The 21,735-nt window shown below is 29.3% G+C and overlaps 1 protein-coding gene across 1 annotated transcript; it reads left to right on the top strand.

Moving 5' to 3' along the window:
• The first annotated feature begins 13,618 nt into the window (after positions 1-13,618).
• LOC107475041 (zinc finger protein 10-like) lies at positions 13,619-15,116 on the top strand. The gene has a single exon (XM_016094692.3). It carries the CDS (start codon positions 13,939-13,941, stop codon positions 14,959-14,961), a length of 1,023 nt encoding a protein of 340 aa, XP_015950178.1. The 5' UTR covers positions 13,619-13,938; the 3' UTR covers positions 14,962-15,116.
• The last annotated feature ends 6,619 nt before the right edge of the window (positions 15,117-21,735 follow it).

The following is a 21,735-nucleotide window of genomic DNA, read 5'->3' on the forward strand; positions in this document are numbered from 1 at the left end:
ACTTAGGCTCTGAAAAGTCCATAAGACCCTATTAGGTCACCTATTTAAAATTACTATACATATGTTATTTTTTAAAAGTGTTATGAGTGAGGTTTAAATTCTAAATTTTTAATTTAAAATTTTTATTATTTATCACTAATCTACTTAATTTTTGTAATAAATATATGAAAAAATTTTGTTTGTACCTTATTAGATCTTAGTCTCATTTAATATTTTTTTTAAATTTAAATAATTATCGAAATCAGCTCCTTAAGACTTTAGATATTTTTTATCTCAATTTTTGATAATGGACCTAGAGAAATAATCCATAATAAGAATAACGATTATCATAAAATCACTTATTCTAAAATGTTTAAAATAATAGAGCTAAAATTTGTACAATTAAAAAATAAATACTATTTTTTATAAAAAGGAAATGGATAAAATTCTAATTAATAGCAATCATTAATTAGTTTATAGAAAAGAGATAGAAGCTCGTTATGGATGGTCGATATTAAATAAGTTTGCCTATAAATTAAGTTTTGATATTTCATCTTTAATCAATTCAATCAAACAAGAGAAATAGAAAAATGGTTTATATTCTCCTATCTATTTAGAGAGAAGTGTATTCTTCTTTTGTTAAAACATAATATTATTATAATCTTCTTGTAATAGAGAGAAGTTATAATTTTTAAATATAGCTATTCAGTTGTTTCTGTATTTTATACACATTTCTAATTTTGCATTTTTATACTTTAGTTGTGTCATTTATCTATTACCTAACAATGATATCTGAGCCAAAGGTTATTAATTAATAATTTTATTTTTCGCTGCAAATTACTGGATATTAAAAAAATAATAACAAATTAAAGTATGAGATTAAAAAATTCAGTGGGAGTAATTTTTTCTTATGAAAATTGGAAATAAAAGCAATTATGAGAAAAGACAATTGTGTGGCAGTAATTGAAGGTAGACCCGTTAGGATTACAGATGAAAAATAGGAGATGGATGACAATGCCATTGCGAACTCACACTTAGCACTAGGTGATTCAGTCTTGTCAAGTGTCGTAGAGAAAAAGACAACAAAGAAAATTTGGGATGCTCTCACCAAATTATATGAAATCAAGTCACTTCACAACTTTTAAAGAGAATACTTTATATTCTTCGAATGAGTAATCTACTGAAGGATTACTATGTGTTCATAACACGCAGCGGAAGAAAAGAAAATAATCCTAAAGATATATTTTATGCTTAATTTTATTCAAATAAGCAAGATATAGATCAGATCTAAATACCTGTGTACGCTAGTAAAAATCACTTTCTCCTTCGATTGTACGAAGGCGCTATGCGTATCCACATCAAGACTAACCTTTGTTGTCAACTCCTTGACCAATGGACTTCTGATCTAAATTGAGAAATCTCTTGCAACTCTTGCACGCCATAAAATTTTTCTCCAAGAATTAGGCTCACATACATTTTTGTGTGCAGAGGTAAAAGAATAAAACTCTTCAATTTGAAACAGAATCATTTAGGATCTCATTCAAATTTAGAATTCAAATTTAGAAATAGAATAACTAATTATTCTTAAATCTCATTTAATATTCTCAATTATCATATTATTATTATATTATTGGTGCTAGCAAAGAATACAATAATATTTTATTTGAATTAATATAATTATTTATTCAAATCAAAATAATAATTAAATAATTTTACAGCAAAGATTAGAATACTCGTTAGTGTATGACCCCATAGGTTCAATACTAAACGAGTAGTAAATTAGTCATACTAAATTTACTAATCAAGGTTGGCGTCTAGCAACACTCGTTAACGATCCGATAGTATGAAGTAGTATATTTTTACTAAGAACCCGAGAAGAACAAAGTATAGTTCCTTCCATCTTTCCAACTTTTGGTTAACCCTTAGAGTATGGTTTAATTGTAAAACTCTAACTTGTTACCATTATTATAATGAACTGTGAATGACTTAAAAAGTTCATTTTTTCATTCATTCAATCCTCTTGGCCAAGGTTTTATTTATCTCTGTCATTATTATCATAAAGCTGAAACTCTTTATCGAGAGTTGACAGATTCTTTATTGACTAATCATTAATTCTAAAAGTATTTAAATTATACCCAATGTCCATTCAACTAGCACCCTAAGGTATTAGGTGTCCGGAATCAAAGTATAATAATACATTGTCAATTACTATGATAGTCGCAAGTCAAAGGAACTCTATTACTATGTTCATTTTGAGAATATCATATTGACAAATATGCGGCAATTATAACCATTAAGAATTTTGAAAGTGAGTCAGTTCAATGATCATATCTCTATATGCATCATTTATATATCTAATTTAATAAATGAGAATTATTAATCTTCATCCAATGAAGACCATTATTTATAAATCTCTAAATTTAATAAAGGACCTTATTATATTAACATTTTAGTATAGTAACAATAACAAATTATTTGATATATGATTGATTGGATTGTGGTCATACTATTTATTTCTAACATCTATCTTGACAACAGATCACATTAACAATCTAAATACGCTATCTTTTCAACTATCATAGTTTGATTACAACATAATAGAAAATGAACATGCAGAGCTTCTACTTCAAAGTCTACCAGATTCATATAATCAGCTCATCATTAAATTAACTAATAATATTTTGACAGACTATCTTTTCTTTGATGATATTATTACTGCGATTCTTGAAGAATAATTTAGGCACAAGAATAAGGAAGATAGATTAGAGAGTTCAAAACAAGCAAATGCACTGTTGATGATGAAAGGGAGATCAATGGAGTATGGTTGTAGTGGGAGTCAAAGTAGACCAAAGTTACGAGAAATAAGTAATTCAAATGCTATAATTATGGCAAGAGAGGAAACTTAAAGAAAAATATAGAGAAGGTTCCAGAAGGATCACGTTCTCAAGGATGCATTGCGAGTACTTCTGATTATGGAGAAATATGGTGAAGTAACAATTGGTTCTAAAGACAGCAAACAGCTTACTGATGTTTGGATTGTTGATTCAGAAGCAACTTGACACATGACTCCTCATCGTGATTGGTTTTGTACATATAAACAAGTATTCGAAGGATCTATGTTTATGGAATAAGACACGTGAAAGGATAAGTACTATCAAAATAAAAATATTTGATGGTTCTATTCATTCACTTCAAAGGATAAGACACGTGAAAGGCTTAAAGAAGAATCTATTGTCAATTGGGCAACTATACGAACTTGGTTGCAAGACCCATATTGAAATTGGAATCTTGAAAATTGTTAAAGATACTTTTGTGGTAATAAAAGAAGAAAAGATTGCAGCAAATCAATACATGCTTATGGGAGATACTTTGCAAGAAGTAGAGGCATCAGTTGCTTCAGCAAACCAAGAAGAAATGATGATGACATGGCATCGCAAACTAGGCCATGTGTCAGAATGAGGCTTGAAGATTCTTGTAGAACGAATCTTATTCTTGCATTCAAATCCATAAGCTTACCGTGTTGTGAGCATTGCGTTACAAGCAAGCAACATAGATTAACGTTTGGTAGATCGACTACTCGGAGCAACCAGATATTGAAATTTATTCATTTTGATATATGAAAGTTGTAGAGATGTCCTTAGGAGGAGCAAAATATCTTGTATTATTTATTGATGATTACTCTAAGAGGCTATCGATATACCCGATCAAGAAGAATTCAAACGTGTTTGTAATATTCAAGGAGTTCAAAGCAAAGTTAGAACTTGAATCTGGAAAAAAGATCAAGTGTTTAAGGACAGATAATATAGGATAATATGTTGATGGTGATTTTCTAATATTTTACAAACAAGCAGGTATTCAACGGTAATTCATAATTGCATATATACCTTAGTAAAATGGTGTAGCAGAGATAATGAATAGGACTCTCCTAGAAATAGCAAAAGTTATGTTGCAAACTACAAATTTAGCCAAGTCTTTAGCGAGAAACATAGTAATGAGCTCAGATCCAGAAAACAAAGTACAAAAGAGGAAAGATAGCCTAACAGAAGAGATTGAGATAGATGAAATGACAACAAAGAACAAGAGACATGCAACAACACAAAGATCAGCAGCCTCCACCGGAAACCATGAAAATACTGAGTTAAAATTGCTGTGGGCTTGGGAACCCATGGGCAATGCGAGCCTTAAACAAGCTCATCTAACAAAAAGCTCCAAACCTTGTCTTCCTCATGGAGACAAGGAAGAAAGCGAATAAGATAATGAGGCTGAGATACAAAGGCGGTCTACAAAACGTAATTGGAGTTGATTGTAAGGGCGAAGGAAGACAAAGAGGTGGAGGTCTAGCAATGCTGTGGGACAACTCAATAGATATCAAATTGATATCCATGTCATCAAATCACATTGGCATTGAGGTGAAAATAGAAGATAACAGCTATGTTTGGAGAGCAACTGGGTTTTATAGCTTTCCAGAAAATCAAAACAAGCAAGCTAGTTAGGAACTTATAAGGTCGCTTGGACAGAATTCTAATCTCCACTGGATGATAATTGGTGACTTTAACCAGGTGATGAACCAGAGTAAGAAACAAGGAGAAGCTCCAGTTATTTTATCACAAGTCAAAGGCTTTTAAGAGGCTATTTGGACCAGTGAGCTTCTTGATCTCGACTTCATTAGTAACTTCTTTTACTTGGTCAAATGGTCAGGTAGGGGAAAAGAATATTCAAGAACGTCTGGACAGAGCTATGGCGAACATTGAGTGGAAGGAGAATTTTCAAAGTCAGCAGTCCAGCATTTAACTAGATATAAATCAGCCCACTGCCCCATTATTCTTGACTTAATTGGAAGTGAAAGGCTGAGAAGAAAAAAACAAAAAAAATTCAAATTTGAAGAAATATGGTTGATGAATGAAAATTGTGAACACATAGTGGAGGAAACATGAAAAAATAGTAGGGGGACATAAAGGAGAAGCTGCAATTCTGCACTGAGAGACTGGATAGCTGGGGACAAAAAGTTTTTGGGGACGTCCCGAGGAGAATTAGGGTGAACCAAGAGAGGTTGGACAATCTCAACAAACTCCCACAATCCAAGGAAACTTTGAGAAGGACAAAAGAGGTAGAGGCCGAACTAGACAACCTGCTGCAAGGCAAAAAAATCTGGTGGAGCCAGAGGTCAAGAGCCACATGGCTGAACCATGGAGACAAAAATACCAAGTTCTTCCACCAGAAAGCATCCCAGAAAAAAAGGAGGAATCAGGTAAACTCAATCACAGATGATGCAGGAATCAAGTACGAAGATGAAGAGGAAGTTGAAAAGGTAATGAAAAGTTTTTTTTGAGAAACATAGGAAGAAGTTATAGATGTGAAAGAATCAATTGACGTGGTGAGAGGTAGGATAAATGATAAAAAATTTGATATTCTCAATGTTGATTTCACAAGCGAGGAAGTCTATCAAGCGCTTTATCAGATGCACCCTACAAAAGTGTCGGGACTCGATGATTTACCAGCCATCTTCTACCAAAGAATGTGGAAATGGGTTGGCAAGGATATCACTGATGCTGTCCTAAAGATTCTCAATGAAGGAGCTGACCCAAAGCAAATAAACCAAACTCATATCTGTATGATCCTTAAAGTGGCAAGGCTTAAACACACTAAAGAGTACCGCCCCATCTTTTTATGCAGTGTCATCTTCAAATTGGTAACAAAAACCATGGCTAATAGATTAAAGATCATCCTCCCGTAGATTATTTGTGAAAATCAAAGTGCCTTTGTCCCGGATAAACTATTCACGGATAATGGTCTGATTGCCTTTGAAATCTTTCACTACATGAAGAAGAAGACAGAGAGAAAGAAAGGTTATGTAGGTCTAAAGCTCGATATGGAGAAAGCATACGATAGAGTCGAGTGAATTTTTCTAAGAGAGGTGTTAATCTTAATGGGTTTTTCAAATAGATGGGTGCAAACAATCTGGAATTATGTCAATACAACCTCCTTCTCAGTGCTACTGAATGGAGCCCCATCGAAACCTTTCAAATCCTCGAGAGGATTGAGATAAGGAGACCTCCTCTCCCCATACCTCTTTATTATTTGTGCCGAAGTGCTACCGGACAATCTCATGAAGAAGCAAGAGAGCAAAATGATTCACGGGATCAATATCTCTAGAACCGGGCCAGAAATAAACCATCTCTTCTTTGCAGATGATAGTATACTCTTCACTAGAGTAACGGACCAGGACATCTAAGCAACAAAGGAAGTGCTGGTCAGATTCCAACAAGCCTCGGGACAATGAATTAATATGGAGAAATCAGAGCTGTCTTTTAGCCGAAATATACATACTATTAAACAAAAGCTGATTCAAGAACGGTTATAAATAAAGGCTGTAGAAAGGCACTCAAAGTATCTGGGGATATCGACTTTCATCGGAAAATCCAAGAAACAAGTCTTCGAGTACGTCCAAGAGAGGGTGTGAAAAAAGCTCAAAGGGTGAAAGGAAAAGTTCCTATCAAAGGCTAGGAAGGAAGTGCTCATAAAAGCGGTGGTTCAATCAATTCCGACTTACATCATGGGATGCTTTAGGTTACCAACTAGCCTATGTCAACACATCCCATCTATGATTAGTAAGTTTTACTAGTGCTCAAAGAGTGGAGAGAGAAAGATACATTAGATAAAATGAAAAAAATTCTGTAATCCAAAACAGAATAGTGGATTAAGCTTTCGAGACATTGAGGCTTTTAATTCAGCTCTCCTAGCTAAACAAGGGTGGAGACTCATTTGGAACTCAAAATCTCTGGCCACAAGAACCATCAGAAAAAAATACTACAATCAAAAAACCTTTTTGAATGCAAATTTGGGGTTCACTCCCAATTTCATGTGGAGAAGTATATGGCAAGCAAAAGGTGTGCTAGAAATGGGTGGTTTCTGGAAGGTAGGTAATGGTAAAGAGATTAAAGTTTGGAAAGATCCTTGGCTACCCAAACAGAACGGTTCAAAAGTATGATCTCCCAACCCACCATCTCTAGACAAGAATACTAAGTAAAGGAGCTTATGAAGGAAGAGGAAAAATAATGGAATACAGAGCTTATAAACCAAGTCTTTCTATCTTTCGAAGCAAAATAAATACTAGAGATCGCAATTCCTAGATCAGAGCAAACAGACAAGTTCATTTGGAAAAAGGCATAAGATGGGTTGTTTAGAGTAAAGCTAGTATACCACGAAATTAAAGCACAAAACAGAAATCAATCAACAAATTGGCAAGAAGAACAGAGAGAGAAAGGTACCTGAAAACAGATTTGAAAGATTAAAGCCTCCCAAGAACACTAGATTTTCTGTGGAGACTGATGCATAAATCCCTCCCAATTATGAAGAACCTAAGGCGCAGAGGAATTGAATGCCCACCAATTTGTGAGAGATGCTAGCTATGAGAGGAGACGGAAGAACACCTCTTCAAACACTGCGATTTTGCAAGGCGTTTCTGGTTTGCATCCCCATTCAATTTAAGGTCTGAAACAAATCGAGAAATTAATGTGAAAGGATGGATTACAGAGATTCTGGGTAAGCTTCAGATGAAAGAACATGGCCTTTTTTGTACCTTACTAAATCAACTCTGGCGAGCAAGGAATTCGATGATTTTTGAAAAGAAAGTGCTAACAATTGAGGAAGAAATAAAAAAATTTTTGGCCTCCCTCGAAGAATTCTGGAACACCCAAGCTACTATAGAAGAGTTGAGGAAGAGTCATAACCCACCAATTTTTCTTCTGTAGAAGTGGGAAGAGCCACCAAACTCAATGCTGAAAGTTAATGTAGATACAACCATTGGTAATATTAATAAGGGAGGTGTAAGAGTTGTTATTAAAGATAACTTGGGCCAAGTCATGGCAACAACTTGATTGTTGGGCTATTCCCTTCTCCCTTGAGGCCTATGAGGCAGAAGCAGATGTTGCTTATCGAAGAAAGAAGATGACTATAGAAAATTGCTTTACAAACATCATTTTGGGAAGTGATAGTATGTAGGTGGTGAAAACTTTTAAACAAGAAAAGGTAAATGACTCTTGTTTTAGTTTTTTTAATTACTTACAGTCTATATATAATAGATAATTTTAGATCAATTTCTTTTAATCATGTGAAGAGAGAAGGAAATAGAATAGCTCATAAACTAGCATAATATGCTCTTACTAATTCAAACAGAATATAGATGAAAGATGCACCTACTCATGTAATGAACCTGGCATTGATAGATATCTTGGCTCCTTTGAATTGATAGTTCTTCTATTCTCAGTCAAAAAAATCAACCATTGTTATAGTATTTCAAATTAATCTAAAAAATGCTAGAAAATTAGTAGATTTTATGATTTATAATTATTGTTAATGTTTTTAATGATATAAAATTATTTATTTTTTTATTGATTAAATACTAACCAAATTTTAATAAAAATGTTCGCCCTAAAATTTCTCCTAATCACTATTCGCACAAACCAATGCTATTAAAAAACTATGCACACTTACACACCCTAAACGAAGATACTTTCACCGGAAATGGCTTCATCAAAATAATCAGACTCCGGAATAATAATTAATAAGTGTAATAAGTGAATACCAAGACAATAGCTGGTTTATACTATTTAGCATGACTTGGTCATTGGTTCTACTGGGAATAATATAATAAGACCTATCTACAACCACATTTATCTTAAAAAGTAAAAAATTGGAAAAAGAACCATATATATGCAATAATATAATTAAGCCAATTAATTAAGAAACTAGTCAAAGGGACATTTTTTTAGACTCATTTCCTGTATAATAATAGTATGGTCATGCAGTCTTCTGATGACAAAATATTGGTCTAATTAAGTTTCTTCAGTAGTTTGTTGATTAATATCTTCAACTCTTCATCATAAGCTACCATATATAAATCTACATACTAATTTTTAACGTCATGTCCATCAAAAACGGCATTCACTGAGTACAAGAACAACCGTCCAAATAGAATCTTTTTTGGGAGTTTAAGTGAAGGAAAAAAAAGGAAAAAGAAGAAGAACTTCATTAGGTAGATGGGGGATGTATGTTTTATGCTAAAAATAAAAAGTGACAAAAAAAAAAACATCCGTGTCTGTGATGATTTGATTTTGTTTATTAACAATAATGTGTCATTTGTGTTATGAAGTTTCAGGGTGTCCTTATTTACGGAACCTTGTCTATTTTGGTTTTGTTCAAAATCTAATAATAATAAGAGCAAGTTGCCAAGTTCACATAATTATTGCTTCTGAAGAAAATCAGGATGTCATTTGGCCAATAGTTTATTTAGTACGTAGATATAATAAGAACAAACAGTTAACTAGATGTATTGAGTTTTATAAGAAAAATAAGTAGATGCGTAACTTGTCTCGAGAAAATAAATAAAAAAAATAAAACAACTTTGCTGTTAAAGCGTATTCCACATATTTTTGAATAATAATAACCACTATATATATTATTGTAGAACATCAGAATAAACTATTAGTCTATTACAAATTAAAATGAAACATATTTGGTACATTGTCAATTTAGTATAATCGCATGATGCTTCAAACTTTATATGGATTATGGATCTCTATTCGTCCTATTGGAAATAATTTCTTTCCGAATCTTTATTATTCAATAAAAAATACCAGGGAATCATTATAAATTTATTGTTTTTGGTTATTATATTTAATTATTAATTTAATTTTTTTAAGTTAGCAATTCAGCAACACATTTTAGTATATATTTTTAAAAATTAATAACTAATTAATAACAAAAATAATAAATTCTGATGATCTTTTAATATTTATCGTTTAATAAAGATATATATAATCTATATATAAACATTGTTATGCCGTAACATGCTCTTTCATCATATAATTATGATCATCTTTGGAGTTAAAATATGGAAAATGAATAAAAAAAAACTTTATTAAACGAACAAGGCTTGATTATAGGCTTTCCTAATATACCATATTAAAAGTTTTTCTTTAATAATAAAAGTTTAAGCAATAATTGTGTAGACTCAAAACATATTTTTATACCTTAGCTTCTTGGCAAGCGTACGTAGGAACATTGTAATTATAATAGCCAAGTCGACATTTGATATATATCCTAACATACACAACCGCTGATAATTCAAGTTAATTAAATCATGTTAAAAAAATTTAAATTGTTGATATAATGTATATAATATATAGTAAAGTAGTATAGTTGGCCTGCTGGGATCTAATATTTGGATAGATCTTTTTATCTTTAGAATTGGGTAATTTTATGAGAAGAAAATTTTTTCAACTATTTTATTTTTATGTGAATAATAAAAAATTAAAAATAAAATAAAATAAGTTTAGAGATTCAATTTTGTCCCCAAATTATTGCATATATATTTTAAATAATTATTTAAATATTTACAAAAAAAACTTTAAATGTACAAATTATTTTCTATTTATAGGAAAATAGTATTTTCTTTAGATATCTTTGTCAACTAAATATAATTTGTGAGTAAATCACCTGTTTAAAATGAATCAACTAAAAATTATTGAATTGACCTGTTTCAAATTTAGGTTATGCTTCCCTACAACGATTTTTTAAGGATAGAGAGTTCATGTAAATCGTCCTTTGTTACACCGATTTAGTGTGAGACACAGGATAGGGTAAATCAGTTTTATCCAAGACGATTTAGTAGGAAAGGGACATATAAATTGGTTTTACCTACATCCATTTAGTAGGAAGAGCGCAAGCCTATATAAATTGGTTTTACTCGCGGATTTCGTGTGTAGGTGCGAGGCTATATAATTTGGTTTTGGTCATGACGATTTATTATTTTGCAAATTATCCTACCCCATCTGAGAGAGAATTTAGACAGAAATTTCGATCGGGACGAAAAACTCAAAAAAGTGTTATGTTAAATGATACTAATCGTCTTTATCGATTAGATAGCATCGCTTATGTTTAGACATATAAATAAAGATGTTTAGTTTATTGTTTTCATATTAAAGTAAAAGTAAATTCTTAATTCATTAGTTTTTAGAATGATTGTGATAGTATTATTAGTGTAGTTATAAATAAAACTAGATTCGGATATGTAGTATATGTTGTACAAAATTAAGAATAAGGCTATAAATAAGTCTAGAATTTGTTATTGGTTGGACTAGATTTAATTTTCTATAGATAAGGATAAATTTGCCATAAATAAGTCTAGAGTTATTATAGATGTTATTATCCACTTTAAATGCTATTACTCCTATGAATTTGAAGTATCATATGTTTTCTATAATTAAATAAAAATTTTGTTGCTAATTAATTTTTTAAATTGAATGATTAAATGAAACAAGTTTGCAACAGTAAAACAATATTTACAAATCTTCATGATTTCTTACCAGGTCACAAAAAGATAAGAGCAATGCTAGGAATCAGTAATTTTTGTGATTGGTAGCCAGCAAATAGCCATTAATGATGATTTAATAGTGTAAGATTGGTGTGAGATTTCATTCAATAACTCACATTTCTCTGCTAGTTACATGCTGGCCAAAATTCAACAAAACTGCTGCCCCCTAGACTTTTTCAAAAGATAATACTTCACAAAATCTTTGCTGAAAATAATAGGGATCTTGTAATAAAACAATTTTTCTACTCACTTGATTCCACAAGTCTCAAATGAGACATTGATTAGATCTTTGCTGCTGAATTTGATTCCCTTTAATTTCTAGATTTCTTTTCTTAATTTTTCCGTTATGGTGGACTAGAGCAAAAAATCTTTCATCATATATTTTGCAATCTCACACATATATAATACACACTGCATTTTTGCTAATTTATATATATAAACGTCTCCTTCCTCATAAATTGTAAATTTGTAATAAATTATTCTAACCTACTAATTGTTTTAACCCAGATTGAGTCATATCTTGGTAAATTATTCTAAATTTATAGGTAGCCTCACTCCTTGCTAAATCATTTTAACCAAGAACGATTTATATACTTCGTGTAAAAATAAATTATTTTTGGTAACACCAATTTATTAGGATGTGGGGCTAAATCGTTTTAGCTAAGTACAACTTGTATAAGACAAAGCTGTAATATAATTTAAAACAGGACAATCACGTAATAATATTAAGCTCAAATTATTTTAAATGTGTTTTATTCTATCTTTTAAGAATTTTTTGTTGTTTTTGTCTTTTAACTTTTTATTTCTAGTACATTTTTAATACTATACTCACAAAAATAATAACTTTATTATTAATCAATTGAAATGTAATTGTGTGAGAAGGAATAACTTCCTCGTTTAGAACGAATTTTAACAAGCCTTATAGGAACAAAAGAACAGCAGCATCTTAAGCAAAACAGTTCCAACTTTCTACCTTATTTTAGGCGACTAAATTGACATGTGATAAACTGCGTATACAGGAATGGATTTAAAAATATTATTACGGGGACAATAACATATATAATATTAAAAGATTATACAAAAAATTATATAATATAAAATATATTATAAATATATATTGATAATAAAGAATATATTTTAAAGTATAAAAAATATGTATATATTTTTTACTAATAAAATAATGGATTTTTTGTATCTTAAAATTGATGATAATAAAATTTATGTCAAAATTTTTAATAATTTTTTAATATAATTAAAAGATAATTAACAAAAAAATTATTTTTTATTTTAATTTGTTTCTAAGTTATTTTTTATAATATTTATAAGTATAAAAGATTTTTCAGTTATAGCAGTTGAATCGTGTGTGGCAATGAAGGTAAATTTTAATTACGTAGTGGTCAAATAATGATACAGATAGAGTAGTGCCCTTACAAGTGAATATGTATTATTGTTGGTTTAATAATATCCGACACTTATATGACAAATTCACATAACACTTGCACTTAATTCCAAACTTAATTATCACAAGATGTCAACTTTAGTGTTTAGTTGCCATGTTGAATAGAATTTTTATGAGTATAATTAAAAAAAAATCAGCCAAATTATTTATTTTAAATGGCATCTTTATTTATGTATATATATTGGTTTCAGAAATTTTACTTTTTGGGGAAAAAAAGGCAAGTGCAATTGTAACTTACCAAGTTCCAAAATCACATTTACAATTATTATTATTCACATTGTATATATTAATTGATGATGTTGTTACTAAAGGACACTGGAAAACTGTACTCCATATGTTTTCTAATGCAATAACAAAGGGAAATTAAAAATAAAGACTATTTCCATATATGATCACTTAAGTTTGACACCAATCGCCAGGCAAAGTTTTTAACATTTTTATTTCAGTTTTTTTACTTTTTTTAGTTAAAATTTTCAACTTAATTTTTTTTTTAATAAAAATGCACATACAAACACGAGTAAACAAAATATAAACTGGATATTATCTAGGTATGTCTAAGATCAGTGAACAAATATTTTTTTTCTGAAATAAAATGGCAAAAAAAAAAATACTGAATTTCTGTGTCTGGGGAAGAAATTTCAGTCAGATTTCTTGACTCAAGTACTGAACAATAATATAGCCACCCACACTTCACATTATTATGCCTAAGAGGCTAAGACACATTTCAGGACAATATATATTATTATTCCTTCTTTGATTTCTCATTGACCCATGTTGCACAATCCATAATAATATCAGGTTTAATTAATCATATTCACCAAGCAAATACAAGGTAGAGTACCCACCACTTCATCTTCCACACACAAAAATTAAACTCTTCCCTAAACTCTCCCTATCTAAGATCTCATTAGACCTAGAAGACTTGTACATATAGCTTCCGATTCCAAGCTAATAGATATAGGATCATCACTTTAATTGCACTACCCACCTTTTTCATTTACATCCAAACCATCTTCAATTCTTCTATTTCCTTCTCCAAATCCTTCTTTGTGCCTCCTTAAAGTTCTAGCAATAATATCTGTAAATTTAAAACCCTAATTCCAGACTGATTGGTGTTCTGTTTTTAATGGAACAGGATCAGTGTTGGACGATGCAAGCAAAGAAAAAATTTTCTCTAGGATACAATAATAATCTTATCACCACCAACAATAATGATCGTTCTTCCTATGACGAATCGTCATGGGAAGAACAAGCCTTTGCCGAAGACGCGGCCGGTGCCCTTGTTGGCGGATGCATATGGCCGCCAAGATCATATTCTTGCAGCTTTTGTAGGAGAGAGTTTAGGTCAGCTCAGGCTCTTGGTGGCCACATGAATGTTCATAGAAGGGATAGAGCAAGGCTTAAGCAACAACAACCCTCTAGTCCCAACAACAAGAATAGTAATAGTAACAATAATAATGATGAAGTTTTTCAAAGCAATCCTATCACACCTTTGGGATCATCATATAATACCCTATTATACCCCTCTACTACTTCTTCTACTACTACTCTTTGTGGATTAGCTTTTAAAACTAACCCTAATTCTGATCTTGTTATTCCTTCAGCTTCTTCTTCATCACTACCCTCTACTCCTTCTTCTTCCAAGGCTTTATTATTAGCTACTCCTCCATCATTATTTCCACCACTTTGCAATAATTCTTCTTCTATTCTTCTTCACAAGAATTCCCAAGTCTATTGTTCTCATCCATGGTCAAACTTTGGTGGAGATAATCAAAGGTTGTGTTCTAATAATAAGTTCTTCAACCCTGAAGAAGCTGATGTTGAGAAAGTGATCTCACAAGGTAAGGGAAAAAATGACGAAGGAGAAGAAGAAGACGGCGACGACGACGACGATGTGGGTGTGAGCTTGAACTTGGTTGTTTGTAGAAGTCATCATCAATTTGAGGCTAAAGAAGAAGAACATATAAGTTTCAAGAGGAGGAAAACAGAAGCTTCATCAATTCCACCATTTTTACCAAACTCAACAAGCTCAGTTGATAGATATAATCATCATCACATGCATCATCCAAAGATGATTGAATTAAACCCTAGCTCCATTGAAGAGCTAGATCTGGAGTTAAGGCTTGGTAGCTGCAGCTCCGAGGTATAGTACAATATTACATTGGAAAAAAAAAGAAAAATAAATAATGAATATAGTTCAATTATTATTGTTAATTATTACCTATATATCTTTTTATGATTGTTGTTTTTGTTTCTATTACTTCTTTTAATTATAAATACCTCACAAGGAAGTTTTTTTGTTTTTGTTTTTCTTTCTCATTTTTTTTCAACATGTTTAATCCTCAATCACAATCCTTCAATGCTATAGCAAGTTTGTAAAGTATAGGATTGTTATGAATGAATGAATAAATGTAGAATATACTTGACATTATTATTTTAACATAATTGGTTATTGATGGCTCCACCGATTCTTACAAGGATCAAATTAAATGAAAGTTTTCAAATACTGACAATGAAAATTCTATATTTGGTAGGGTCTTTACTTTGAATAGTCCAACACATATCTTCTTGTTTCATCCGAACAAATATATTTCTAGTTTTAATTTCTTGCATTTGCTGCCTACTTTACGTTTTGATGTTTAATTAGGGTTTCACTGATCGCTATGAGTATTTAACTATTTTTTCTTTTCAAAATTAGGAGTGAGACTTAAACTCAAAATTTTTAGATAAAAATAAAAGACTATGCTATTTGAGTTATAGTTCGTTGGTATAAAAACTTAATTACTTGATCTTCTATTATTTCCATTGTTAATTAACAAAACTAACGCAAATTTATCTGGATTATAAGTTTGATGATTTGTTCACGATTAAGACGAATTATACCGAGTTTTTTTTAAAATTTTGTACATTAACTGTATTTTTTTTTATTTTTTTATTTGTCAAGATTATATTAATTTCTTGAAAACCTCAATCTCTTTTTGAGGAGATTATTATTATTATTATTATCATGTTATACTTACATTGTTATTTTATTTAGTGTCACATTTTAAAAAATACTAAAAAATTAAATCTAATATTAACTAAATTTAAGAGAATAGTCATTATATATTTTTTCTTGAAAAAAATAACACCAAATGTGAAAAGGGTGGAGGTAATTTGTTTGAAAATAATCTTTTTTTTTTCTAAGTGTGGTCTAAATCTAGATATTTTATATTAATTATATTTTGTATATATAAAAAATTAATTATATTATATAAATACATATTAAAATATAAAATATATAATAACTACTTTTTAATATAGAGAGTAATTAATCATATTGATTCTAACTAGAAAACATTTGTCTTGTGAGTAATTAAATATATTGATTTATTTTAACTAGAAAACATTTCTCTAGAGAATATGAAAGAGAGAGAATGTAAAATTTGATTGAAGCAGTGGAATTAGGGCATGTGTATGTGTATGTGGGGTTTAAGGGGTCAAGGTTACTGAGCATAGAAAATGGAGAAGCAAGCTCTTTTTCCAATTCAGTAATACCTCACTGACATTCTATCAGATAGACAACTAAACAAACCCATAAAAAAATAAACACCACACTCACTGATTGAAGCTTTTCATAGCCATATAAAGTCAGATACATCCCAACACTGATTCCCTTTTCCTTTGTAATTATTCTCATCCCATTCACCTAAGATCTAGTGTATGCATGTGTAGTAGTTAGTATAATGTTTTTTATTTATATATATTTTTTTATATATAATATCCTTTGCACTCAAATCCATTTGCTTGCTTCTCTCTAACACCTTTTTAATTATTAGCTAACAACCCTCTTTTCTAAATACCTCCAAATTTTTGCTACCTACTCCAGAATCAAATTAAACCATAATTTCAAAAACTGAAAAAGGAGTGTAATACATAATTTTAAATTGTGTTTACAGTGTTATAAAGATATAATTAGTCATATATTTTTTATTAATTTAAATATTTTAAAAAAATTATTTCATCACATTTATCAAAACTTTTATAATAAAAAAATTTAGAATACAATTATTATTATTATTATATTGTTATCTCGTAAAAAATAAAAAATATAGCATAAATAAAAAGAAAAGAAATTTATATAAAAAAACAAATTTAAAAAATATTTTTATTTGAAAAAACAGAATAAAAATATAATTATTTATGTATATATTTTTAATCAACTTTAGCTTTTAAAAGAAGTTATTTTATAACAAATTGTTATAATGCCTACTGTATTAATATTATAGCGACAATAGTAACTATTCTATATATGTTTTTTTATCCATTTTTGGATAATATGATATAATATATAGAGGAGACAAAGAAGAAAAAAAATTAATAATAAATTTCACGTAACTTTTCATATATAGAATGAAAGTGAATTCGAGTATCATACCATTAAAAAGTTTCACTAATAAGTCACGGGTATCCGATTATCTGTTTTAATCTGAACTAAATTAATTAAATTAGTTCTAAAATTAACAGATAATTAGATTCAACTCGAATTAAATTAATGATTCTCTTTAGTAATTGATTCGGGTAACGGTTTTAGGAATGCAAAATCCAAACCAACCCGTAGACTCGACTATATATTAATTAAAAAGAATTAAAAAATTAAAATATATTTATGATTTTTAATATGTTTGGATTTTAATGTCTTTAGTGTTTAATATGTTTAGATTTTAATGTGTTTAGTTTTAATGTATTTGATGTTTAACATGTTTAAATTATTTTTATTAATAATGTTACATGTTTATTGTACCTACAGAATTTTTAAAATAAAAATTTTGTTTTTTTATTTTTTTATGAATTTCTGTTTCATCGGATATTCAATTATTTGAACTGAACCAATCCATTTTTAATCGATTTGGTTTGGTTCAGATATACACATACAAAAATACAAATCCAAACTAAATTAAACCAATTATAATTTAATTGGTTCGATTCTAATTTCACCTTAAACTCGAACCAATCCGACCCAGACTCATCCTACTAATAAGATAAATGCATTTGCAATCGTTTTTTAATAATTGTAAGCGCTTAATTAACATTAGAAAAAAACGAAGTCAAATATAAAATGCAATAAAAAAAAGACAACCAAAAAAAACCCACCAAAATTTAATAAAATAAAATCGATTTTACGTAGAAAAAACCACTTTATTAACAAAAGTTCCGTATAAAAACTTAATAAAAAAATAGAGTACAATACACCCATATAAACTTAAGGACACTTAAACAAATACAATTAAATAATCACAGAGAATATTATTCCATCACGGCTCATATCACCACAGGTGTTAATTAAATAATATATATACTTTTGGTTTATTGCTTGTTCTATATGTGAGAATTAGGTGTACAATATATACATACACACACACACTTAATGACAAGCCATGAATTATAGTATATATAAAAGAATGAAAGCGTGAACCCCAAAATTCCCCTATAAACCCTAACCCTAGGAAATGGTGGTGGTGGTGAAGTTGTGATGCATAATTCGCTGCAGGACACAAGGCGAGCATTCTGGGTACTTCATTCTGATTGTTACCTTTTAATAGGAATTTGATGGAACATCCTTTGACTTTAATGAAATTTTGTACGTATCAATGTCATTATTGAAACATAGCTTTCATATATACTTATATGTATGTATATTCAAGAATTTAATTAAGCCATACCCAACATTCATTTAGATCATATATAGTTCCCTTGTAGCTTTGAGAATGATGACTTGAAGGAGGGTATCATCACATTTCTGAATTTATTTTTCTGCAATATAATGTAAGTAATATGAAATATTTTATTAGAACGGTTAATTTTTATAGGTATCCATGGATTGGAGTTTTATTAATGCAAATAGCTAGTATTACTACAAGAATTAAATACTTTTAGGACCAACTTGGATTGGTCGAAAGATTAATTTATTCGTTTGTTTAAAGAAATGTCAAGAATTTAAATTTTACTTTATGCATGTAACAATTTATTAACCAAAGTATATCGTGTAAAGCCAAAAATTGAATATTTTTAGTTGTATTAATTAGTGACGTATCAACTTAAATAAAAAAAGTGTAAAAATTAAAAAAAAGAAAGTTATATAAACTCACTCCTTATTTTAAGCATAATTTAAATGTATCCAATAATTGATTTAAAAAGATCAAAAGTTAATTATATTTGGTTCTCAAATTTATTGTAATTATTTTTCGATATGAGTGGTGTTTGTTTTTTGTCAAATTTGCATGTGAATGGGAAAGTAAGAGAAAAGAGAGTTGTTGTAATTAATATAAGGGAGTGTAAGAGGGATTTAAAGGCAGTTGGTGGGCTTTGTCTTCTTTTGGGGTTTGAGATGGGTAGGGTCTCATAAACACAGCAAGGAATCATTCAAGTTTTTGGGATGAAGTTGCAGACTTGCACATGGCAAAATATGTCGTTTCTCTATTCTCTCAATTTCTGAACAGCATTGTAGAATACAATAGGATTATATATAGAGTGAATCACTTAAATATATAAATAAAAGAGGCAGGGAAAGAATAATATATAGCATATATATTGTTATATATTCTCATATATACTGTTAATTACTGTATGTATATTGAGACGAATGTTAATGTCCTCTAGAGAAAATAACGAATACAGTTCCCGTAAAAACTAATTTGTTATCAAAGATAAAAATATAATTAAATATCGCAAATCTTATATTTTAAATCCTAAAATCTAAATTTTAAATATTAAATCTGAACTGTTGATAAAAAATATAATAAATGAAAGAAGTAAATTAATTTGGATCGATCGAATAATTAATTTACTTGTCTGTTTAAATAATTATCTAGTATTTAAAATTTTTTTTTGCATACAATAATTTATTAACTAGCAATAAACTCTTAAATAAAATTTAAATTTTTGTTTAATTAAATAGATAATTAAAATTTGTTTAATTAACAAAAAGTCCAACACTCATTATTTAATAAATTTTTTTAAGAATGAAAAGTAATATTATGACATAGTATCTATATTTAAAAAGTCTAAAATGTGATTTTTATTGAACAAAAATAAATAAATTTAATATACAGAAAATTTTAAAAAATAAAGCGTCATAATTTGTATGATTTTTTTTTTAAAATGATTGGTTGTTGAGCCAGAAAAAAATTTCTGATCTAATCATACATGATTAAATGATTTTCTTGTATAATTTATAGTCACAATGTGCATGAATTAAATACTAATTATTAATAGCAAATCATTAGTTTGGAGAATCAGAATTTTCAAAGGGAAATTAAACTCATCATCATCCAGTCTATTGGGGGGTTGGTATTGTCTGTTTGGGATTTTATTCTTTATAATTAGTATGACAACTAAGGTCTAAATAAAGAGTATATTTTTGCATGGGGGCAAGTTCCCTTTGATCACGAGCACACTTACATTGCATAAAACAGAATCTTTGTTTTTTGTATACTGCATGTCTTTCCTCCTCACTGCTGATCTATTCGTATATATATGTGGCCTTATTCCTACTATATATGTATATCCTTTCATATATACTTGCGATGAAAAATGTGAGGAATAACAGCTAATAATAATTAATCGTAGGAATAAATTGTTTTATAATTCAGATCATCTATATTGAATTACTAAAAATTATATATCATAGTATGAAAGCGTACTTTTATTTATAGAAATTAAAAATTTAAAATTAATGAAAGAATTATTGTCTCAGTCTACCTCAACTAAAACTTTTTGTATCTCTAGTAGGATAGCTAAATTATAATTTCTCTTATAAAAAAAGAGTTACAGATACGACTTTGGTATATCGGGGATTGAAATCCTAAAGTCACTATTTATATTTGAACATGGTATCCATTAAACCTAAAGTCCAAATAAAAATAGTATCTAAAGCCTATAAAGATAATATATGGTTTTATTCTCATTTAATTCCAAATCAAAAATAATTATGACTTATTTAATTTAACATTTATAACAATAAATGAGATTATCTTTATATAAGTCATTTAATTTAAAATAGCATAATTTGTGATTATAATTAATATATGTATTGCCCACAAATAAATTAGAAAATTAAATAATTTTCTAACAATCTCTCACTTGAGCTATACATATATTCTTTCTTGAGATAATCACATCTTATCAACTTTATGCGCGCGTTTGAATGATATTTTTCTTATTACTTTAACAATCTGATTCGTTTCATATATTATATATGGAATTACCGCACCTTTATCACATTAATGTCGTGACTGATACCACGATAATCACCATCGTAATATACTTAACGACATAGATCAAATTTGCATGAGTAATATAAAAATTACATGCCAAGTGATCTCATGCATGTCTATTTCCAGCTGGTCCAACTTTAAAATTTTATTGAAATCAAATACAAAACAAATATTGTAAAATAAATATTTCACACAACATGAAATAAACGATCAACTTAATTTTGCAGAAAGATAATTCAATATCTATCATAGGACATATAGCGTAAAATAAACTTCCACTAAACTAAGGCATCACATATATTGACACCCATCCGAACAGTGTACTCGTGAAATACTTTAGGAATCAATCCCTTGGTTAATGTGTCTACTAGCATATACTCTGTTTTTGTCTATTCTATGAAAATTTGTTTTTCTTAAACTTTTTTCTTGACAACTAAGAACTTGATGTCTATATGCTTCGATTTCGTCGAGCTCTGATTGTTCTTAGAGCATAGTACTGTTGACTTATTGTCACAAAATATTTTCAATAGCCTTTTAATATCATTTACTATACGAAGTTCAGTGACAAAGTTTTACAACCATATGCCAAGTTTGGATGCCTCAAAACAAGCAACATACTCTATCTCCATTATTGAAGAAGCTACAAGAGTCTATTTGTTAGACTTCCA

This window comes from Arachis duranensis, chromosome 2 (assembly GCF_000817695.3).
Source record: "Arachis duranensis cultivar V14167 chromosome 2, aradu.V14167.gnm2.J7QH, whole genome shotgun sequence".
NCBI classification, from domain to species: Eukaryota; Viridiplantae; Streptophyta; class Magnoliopsida; order Fabales; family Fabaceae; genus Arachis; species Arachis duranensis.

What these genes read in the sequence shown, in the direction of transcription:
- LOC107475041 (XM_016094692.3), top strand. Translation starts at nt 13,939, where the DNA reads ATGGAACAGGATCAGTGTTGGACGATGCAAGCAAAGAAAAAATTTTCT.